The sequence below is a fragment of the Telopea speciosissima genome, chromosome 6 (genome assembly GCF_018873765.1).
Source record: "Telopea speciosissima isolate NSW1024214 ecotype Mountain lineage chromosome 6, Tspe_v1, whole genome shotgun sequence".
NCBI classification, from domain to species: Eukaryota; Viridiplantae; Streptophyta; class Magnoliopsida; order Proteales; family Proteaceae; genus Telopea; species Telopea speciosissima.
In genome coordinates this window covers 23,195,650-23,204,434 of record NC_057921.1, presented here as the reverse complement: position 1 = coordinate 23,204,434, position 8,785 = coordinate 23,195,650, and the positions used below count along the sequence as shown (strand labels likewise).

Below are 8,785 nucleotides of genomic sequence, written 5' to 3'. Positions count from 1 at the left end.
TGGGTTTAAGGTAGGGTTAGGTGCTTCATAGTTAAGCATCAAGAATTTGCCATTAATGGCTCTTCTAATAAGGTAGGTGAAGCATTCATGGCTCATAATTCCAAACCTTAGGTCTATAAATTAGGAAGTGAGAGAGAGAGAGAGAGAGAATGCTCACCAATGTAGGAGAGCAAGCTTGGGTTCCACCTCTCTCCTTTCTTCTTCTTCTTTCTTTCCTTCTCTCCTTTCCTCTCCACGATTTAGGTTTTCAATTGTGAGGTGAATAGTAGATTGACCCCTATTTACCTCACTTTAGTCTTAAGTCATGTTTGGTTATCTTAGGTCTTTAGGTCTATTTTAAGTTATTGGGCCCATTATACTACTAGGCCCATAATATGATTAGAAGGAACATAAGGTCCTAAGCCCATTCTAGTATTTATACTCATGAGTTACTAGGATATTAACTTACTCCCAATCATCTGGGAGTGGGAACGGGTACACCAGGCGAGGGCCGGGCGGATCCTCGGAATAAGAAAATTCTAGGAATGCACCCTCGAAGACAAACTTTCCCCTATCTCTGTCGATGTACCTATCCTCGACGACTTCTCCCGAGTCACGGTCAACAATATTATGGGATGGCTTGAGTATTCTGGCCCATAGTTCACGAGCATACTCCGCTCCTGGTTGTACATAAAAGGTTCAAATCAGACCGATGGTCAAACCGGGTTTTAAACCGGGTTTTGGGTACGGATTTAACATCCTCCCCATCTTATAAGAAGTCCTCGAAATTAAGATGTACCTGTCATGTTGAATAGATGGGGATGCGTTGCTCAAATCTCGCTCTCGCGCTCCCTAGATGCCTCCTCGTCCGAATGGTTTCTCCATCGTACCTTAACATAAGAGACGACAGGATTTCGAAGATTATGCTCATTCCTCTCAACAATCTTCACAGGCTCCTCGACGTAAGTCAGGTCCTCGGAGAGTTCAGGTAATTCTTGGGTCAACACGTGGGTCGGATCTGCAATGTACTTCCTCAACATAAATATGTGAAATACATCATGAACACTGACTAAAGATGGGGGCAGTGCCAGCCTATATGCCATTGGTCCAATCCTTGCCAAGATTTCATATGGTCCGATGTACCTAGGGCTCAGTTTCCCCTTCTTACCGAATCGCAGCACGCCTTTCGTTGGTGATACTCGAAGGAACACCTTATCACCTATAGTGAACTCATGGTCCTTTCTCTTCAAGTCAGCATAGCTTTTCTGCCTTGACTGCGCAGCCTTGATTCGGTCTCTAATCAAATCTACCTTTTCACATGTGGCTTGTATCAATTCGGGCCCCAAAATTCTTCGCTCACCAACCTCGTCCCAGTACAGTGTTGTCCAACACTTTTTGCCATACTGTGCTTTGTACGGTGCCATACCAATGGTAGCTTGGTAACTATTGTTGTAAGAAAATTCAATAAGTGAGATATGTTCATCCCAACTACCCTTCAAATCAATGGCACAAGCCCTGAGCATGTCTTCCAGTGTTTGTATGGTCATCTCTGACTGCCCATCGGTCTATGGGTGGAAGGTCATGCTAAAGTTCAACATTGTGCCCATAGCCTTCTGGAAACCATCCCAAAATATGGATATGAACCTGGGATCACGATCGGAGATGATGCTTACTAGAACCCCATGTAGGCGAACAATATTCTCCATGTACAGCTTTGCTAGCTTTTCCATTGGGTAAGTTACCTTAATCAGAATGAAGTGTGCGGTCTTGGTGAGCCGATCCACAATCACCCATATGGCATCAACACCGCTAACTGTGCGGGGTAACCCTGTGACAAAGTCCATAGTGATGTGCTCCCACTTCCACTCTGGGATGGGAAGCGACTGTAGTAACCCGTAGGGTCTATGTCTCTCCGCCTTTACCTTCTGACAGGTGAGGCATTTCGATACAAATGTTGCCACATCAGCTTTCATGCCTATCCACCAAAAGTGTAGCTTCAAATCCTTGTACATCTTGGTGCTGTCGGGATGTACTGAGTATGGAGAACAATGGGCTTTACTCATAATTTCTTCCCTCAACTTCTCAACATTGGGTACACACAACCTACCCCTGAATCGAAGGATGCCATTTTCGGATAAAGTAAAATCTGATTCCTCCTGCGTCTCTTTCCGAATGCCATCCATCACTTTTTGAAATTCTGCATCAACAGGTTGGGCTACTTTGATCTTCTCTATTAATGAGGGTTGTATTTTTAGGGCGGCGAATAACATAGTAGCATCACCAACTAACACTTCCAACTCCATTCTTCTAGCTTCCTTTATGAGCTGCCCATTGACTGTTAAGGCTGCCAAGGAAAAGGTTTGTGATTTCCTACTAAGTGCATTTGCCACCACATTGGCTTTGCCTGGATGGTATTGGATGGTACAGTCATAATCTTTTATCAGTTCTAACCATCGCCTCTGCCTCATATTTAACTCCTTCTGAGTGAAGAAGTACTTCAGGCTTTTGTGATCGTTGAAGATTTCACTTTTCTCGCCATATAAGTAATGACGCCAAATTTTTAGTGTGAATACTACCGCCGCCAGCTCAAGATCATGAGTGGGGTAGTTCTTTTCATAGTCCTTCAACTATCTAGAAGCGTATGCCACTACCTTGCCATTCTGTATTAAGACACAGCCAAGCCCTAGCCTCGATGCATCATTGTACACTGTCATACCACCAGTTCCCGATGGGAGTGTCAAAACTGGAGCAGTGAAAAGTTTGTGTTTCAGCTCTTGGAAGCTCTTTTCACATTCCTTAGACCATTCATACTTCACGCCCCTTCAGGTCAACTTAGTCATCGGGGCTGATATGCGAGAAAAGTTCTCAATGAACCTTCGATAGTATCCTGCCAAACCTAGGAAACTTTGAATTTTGCCGACATTCTTTGGCGCTTCCCATTCAAGTACAGCCTTCACCTTACCAGGGTCCACTTCAATACCTTTCTCTAAAACTATATGCCTTAGTAATGTCACCTGTGGGAGCCAAAACTCACACTTACTAAATTCGGCATATATTTTCTTTTCTCTTAGTCTCTGTAGTACCATCCTCAGGTGTTGGGAGTGTTCCTCTGCATTCTTGGAATAAATTAAAATGTCATCAATGAAGACAATGACAAACTTGTCCAATACGTCTTGAAGCACTTGGTTCATTAATTCCATTAAGGCAGCTGGGGCATCGGTCAGTCCGAACGACATTACCAAGAACTCGTAATTTCCATATAGGGACCTAAAATCCATCTTGCTTATGTCACTTTCCCTGATCTTGAGCTGGTGATAACCTGACCTCAAATCAATCTTGGAAAAGACCTTTACACCTTGCAACTGGTCAAACAGGTCATCTATCCTTGGCAGTGGATGCCGATTCTTGATGGTTAGCTTATTAAGCTCCCGGTAGTCTATACACATCCTCATGCTTCCATCCTTCTTCTTAACAAAAAGGACCGGTGCACCCCATGGGGACACGTTGGGTCGGATAAAACCCTTCTTTAGTAAGTCCTACAACTGGTTTTGAATCTCTTTCAACTCCGTAGGGGCCATCCTGTATGGAGCCCTAGACACTGGTGTTGTCCCCGGGGTCAGATCGATCGTGAACTCTGTTTCTCGATCGGGAGGTAGCTCTGTCAGATCGTCTGGGAACACATCTAGATACTCCCTTACCACCGCAATCTCAGTCAAAGGCCTCATCTTAGCTTCTATATCCAATACCGAGGCAAGGTTGCCCTAATAGCCTGAATTCATCAATTTCTGTGCTTGGAGAGCAAAAATGATTGTTTTCTTATGCTTCCCTTGGTGCCCAACAAATGTGAATTTCTTCTCCCCTTTAGGTTTGAAAACTATATGCTTCTTGGCACACGCCACATTTTCTTGGTACTCTGCCAACCAATCCATACTGAGGATAACGTCGAAGTCGATCATCTCAAGTTCGATGAGACGTGCCATTGTTTTTCGACCACATACTTCCACCATACAAGGCTCGTAGACTATGTCTAGTTGCACAACACTATCTGTAGGTGTACTGACTGCTAGCCCCTGGGTTAGGTTCTTTGGGGAGACGTTCATCTCCTTTGCAAAAGAAGGGGATACGAACGAGTGGGATGCCCCCGAATCAAACAACACATGTGCGGGTGAATTAGAAATTGGTAAAGCACTTGACACATGATACGATTTACTTCATGGCATGCATGCATAGTTAGAGAAAAGACAAGTAAAAGCTATTATTGATAAGATAGCTGTCATACCTCTCACTACTCCTGGTGCGCTTTCCGCATCTTCCTTAGTGACAGCATACACCTGTCCGGGCAACCTATTGCCAGTGTAAGGCTGAATTGCGCGGCTAAAATGATGAGGCATAGGTGGTCAAGCTGGAGCATGTGATGACTCCGATTTCTTGCTCGGACAAGACTTAGAGAAATGACCATACTAGTTGCAGTTGTAACAACGAGCTCCTGGCATAGATGACTGGGGTGCAGATGAAGCTTGTCCAGATTTGATGGGCTGAGGTGCCTCCGGCTTCCTATACTGAAATGGCACAGGGTTCACATAATATGGCCGAGGATATTTGCTAGGCCCTTGAGTGCTCTTTGAAGATGCAGACCGCTTTTCGATACTAGACTATGCGTAAAAAGTTTCATTCTGTCGGTCCTCGATGGACTTCGCCATTTGAACCACTGCGGCGTACCGCTGGAGGTTATGACTCAACACTATGGCCCCAATAGTGTTTCTCAGGCCTCTCTCAAATCTGCTCACCTTCCCTTGGTCATCTTTGAGGTAAGGAGGAGGGAAGTGGTGTAATTCCTCATAATTCTGTTGGTACTCTTGTACCGACTTCGATCCCTAAACAAGTGACATAAACTCAGCTTCCTTCTTTTCTCGAAAGTTTTGAGGGAAGTAGTTCTTGTAAAAGTTGGTATTGAATTGGTCCCAAGTGAGGTTGGGATGAAGAGCCATGAGATTGGGTCGAGTTCTTTTCCACCAAGCCTCGGCGTCTCCCTCAAGTTGAAAGCCGGCACAAGCTATTCTTTGCTCATCCGTGCAGCCCAGAAAATCAACACAGTCGAGAGCCCTCTCCCCCAGTTAGGCACCGCAGTGGACACGCCCGACTTGCCGGTAGGCACGATGCTGAGGCCTCATCTTCAGGAGTAGCAGAGCCTAGCTTGGGGTTCATTGCTGCCCAGCTGGCTACATTGACTGAGGTCGTACAGAGTAACACCGCCAGCATCAGAGAGCTTCAGAGTAGCACTGCTGCCATCAGAGAGCTTCAGAGTCTATATGGAACTATGCATGATAAGGTGGCTCACATAGAGCGTCGTTCGAGGCATCCTGGTTCTCCCGACACACCACCACCGCCAGCAGATCAGTGATGAAAGTCTAAGAGTTGTTCCCCATTTTGTTGCCTATATGGCTTTTCATTGAGAACACCATTAAGACTTTATGTATTTCTTGCTTGTTTTTTTTTTTTTTGGTATGTAATTTGTTCACTTTCTTTCGATCCGTTTATGTTCTATGAAAAATTCGCCACTCTTTTTTTTGTCCATGTCAGTGAGTATCAACACATTAACTAAGTTCTGTCTTTTCATTTGGTTTCTTACATCTTATGTGTTGATAAAGGCTTTTATTACACAATCCGAATAAAGAGTAAATCAGGTAGCGTGAATCTCGAGTTAATCACATGGTAGAGCATCACGCTCTGATACCAAGCTGTTACACCCCCATTCCTGAACCACGGGGAATGCAACCAGAGCATACTAATACACTCCCAAACCGCCAAGATCACAGATGCAGTAAACAGGATTAACTCATACACACGACCACAAAAGATTAAAACAGATTAAAATAGTAATATCAGAGTTTATAGAATCTACGTGATAACTTATATAATGTTGTTTAAGTTATCCTCCCAGTACAAATCATTCCAATCAGGATCTATGTATTACCTACTATATAAATAATACATCTATTGTGAAAGGAATCAAAAGAATACACCTGTAAATCAAAAATGAATAATCAAGTGCATCAAAAGATGGCCACCGGCCATAAGTCACTGTCCAGCCAAGGAACACACATCACAGCAACACTCCGGTCCGTGCTCCACGATCTTCAAAGCCCACCAATCAACGTAACTAGCCTCAGGAGTCTCGTACTCTGTGCCACTCTGCTCGAATGTACCTGAATCAACTAAAAATATGTTTTCTCGAGGAATGAGCTCCAACTGAGCCCAATGAGTGGCTAAGCCACACAAGTATACATAATAATAATAATGAATGGGGTTGACTACAAACCATACATGATGGATGGATACCAAGGTGTCCCATACCACCAAGGTAGACCGTACATCACATATAATTTACAATCATGCTACATGAATGAATGATGATGTATAGTTTTATTGTTATCCACCTAACACACAACTAAGTCAGGTATAGTACTATAGCAACACCTTGGGTAGCATCCCCGACATCGGTACCATAAATGGATGGTATACCGGCGATGACAAACCCGAGTTGCGCTAGAAGCCTGCCGTACCGGTCTCCACCAAGAGATATACGGAAACCCCTAAGTCAAATTCTGTCCTGGCGTTCGGCCCAAAATACGATCGGTGCCCGAACTTCCCGGGTAGGTATACCCGAATAACGGTCGAAACCCACGGATTTGACCGACACCTAACCCCCTGTCAATAAGGGTCATAGTACTGGGTAAACATTTATCCTAGCCAGCATTCACCTATTGTATGAGTGTGGTACGCTTGTGCATATGCCAGAGGCCAAGTCCATAGATATCGAAATACGGTCAGCCGACTATCCTCTCGCCCCTCTAGCCCATACGTACGTATATAAGTATGAGATGTAAATACCGAAGGCAGTCGATCGGTCACCATCCCGTTTCCACCTAATGCAATGGACAACTCTAATGTAATTTCAAGTACGGCAATCTCAAGCCCAGCACCCACCGGCACTTGGATCCAGCTTCTGAAGCCCTAAATCTACATGCCATGAGTGAGTCCATATTATAGAATCCCCAGGTCCAGCACCAACCAGCACCCGAGTCCCATAACTAAATCCAATACCATTCACACCATAGTGCAATAAAATAAATAATATCGCAAGACAAGAATGTAAAGTCCTATCAACATCTAAACATTTATATCGTCCTCTATCTTATCGTCCTATATCTTACCAATAATTATATATTATAACACACATGCATGAATGGCATTCGCAAGACACGATATGCGAACATTCCATAAATTATGACGTTTGCTTAACTCACTCACCTTGATTCTCAGTCAATCGTTAGTACGGAGTTCTTAAAATAGGCGTTCGATGCCAAGTACACTGTCTCATGTACTAATATGCCCCTGAGCCGGGTCAGTCAACCTAAAGAGGGTGTACAACATGGGGAGAGATTAGTGTCTTAGGGCTAAAAGAGTTGGGCCCCATAAGTTATCAAACAAGGCTGAAATAAGGGACCGGCACATATAGCAAGGCTATATCATGTGCCTGTCCATATGCCTATCCCTCTCGGACTTCCCACCGACAGATCTAGGTTCTCAAGGACTGGCACTTGCATGTGCCTGTCCATGTGTCTGTCCCTTAGGGACCGGCAGATCTAGTTTCTCAGGGATTGGCACTTGCATGTGCCTATCCCTCTCAGACTTCCCACTGGCAGATCTAGTTTCTCAGGGACAGGCACTTGCATGTGCCTGTCCATGTGCCAGTCTTGCTGTTCATGCCATTCTGAGAATGGTTTTACCTTGGGGTAAAATGGGGTATTCTTAGGGGTTTTTAGAGGTCTCTTTGGCCATGAAAACAACTCAATCAAGGTTCCATAGCACACCCCCAACATGGGTTTGTAAACCCAATGATCGATTGATTGGGTTTTCCTCCATTAAAATACACATGGGAAGGGAACTCATGGGTTTGGGTATTGGGGTTTGGAAGTGTCTTTAATCAATGTTATTTAACACCCCTCAAACCACACATCTATGGTCTTCCATGAGGGTTGGTGAAACCCATAAATGGAGGTGAATCCCCAACTTAGGGTTCATAAATGGAGAAGGGTGAATGGGTTTAAGGTAGGGTTAGGTGCTTCATAGTTAAGCATCAAGGATTTGCCATTAATGGCTCTTCTAATAAGGTAGGTGAAGCATTCATGGCTCATAATTCCAAACCTTAGGTCTATAAATTAGGAAGTGAGAGAGAGAGAGAGAGAGAGAGAGAGAGAGAGAGAGAATGCTCACCAATGTAGGAGAGCAAGCTTGGGTTCCACCTCTCTCCTTTCTTCTTCTTCTTTCTTCTCCTTCTTTCTTGTTCTTCTTCTTCTTCTTTCTTTCCTTCTCTCCTTTCCTCTCCACGATTTAGGTTTTCTATTGTGAGGTGAATAGTGGATTGACCCCTATTTACCTCACTTTAGTCATAAGTCATGTTTGGTTGTCTTAGGTCTTTAGGTCCATTTTAAGTTATTGGGCCCATTATACTACTAGGCCCATAATATGATTAGAAGGAACATAAGGTCCTAAGCCCATTCTAGTATTTATACTCATGAGTTATTAGGATATTAACTTACTCCCAATCATCTAAAAGTGGGAATGGGTACACCGGGCGAGGGCCGGACGGATGCTCGAAATAAGAAAATTCTAGGAATGCACCCTCGAAGACAAACTTTCCCCTATCTCTGTCGATGTACCTATCCTCGACGACTTCTCCCGAGTCACGGTCAACAATCTTGTGGGATGGCTTGAGTATCATGGCCCACAGTTCACGAGCGTA

At 44.2% G+C, this 8,785-nt stretch overlaps 1 protein-coding gene across 1 annotated transcript; it reads right to left on the bottom strand.

Moving 5' to 3' along the window:
- Window positions 1-809: 809 nt before the first annotated feature.
- LOC122665528 lies at window positions 810-1,403 on the bottom strand. The gene has a single exon (XM_043861679.1). It carries the CDS (start codon window positions 1,401-1,403, stop codon window positions 810-812), a length of 594 nt encoding a protein of 197 aa, XP_043717614.1.
- Between the last annotated feature and the right edge of the window lie 7,382 nt (window positions 1,404-8,785).

Bases quoted from the DNA above. Each gene is read 5' to 3' on its own strand.
- LOC122665528 (XM_043861679.1), bottom strand. From the start codon at position 1,403: ATGGCACCGTACAAAGCACAGTATGGCAAAAAGTGTTGGACAACACTG.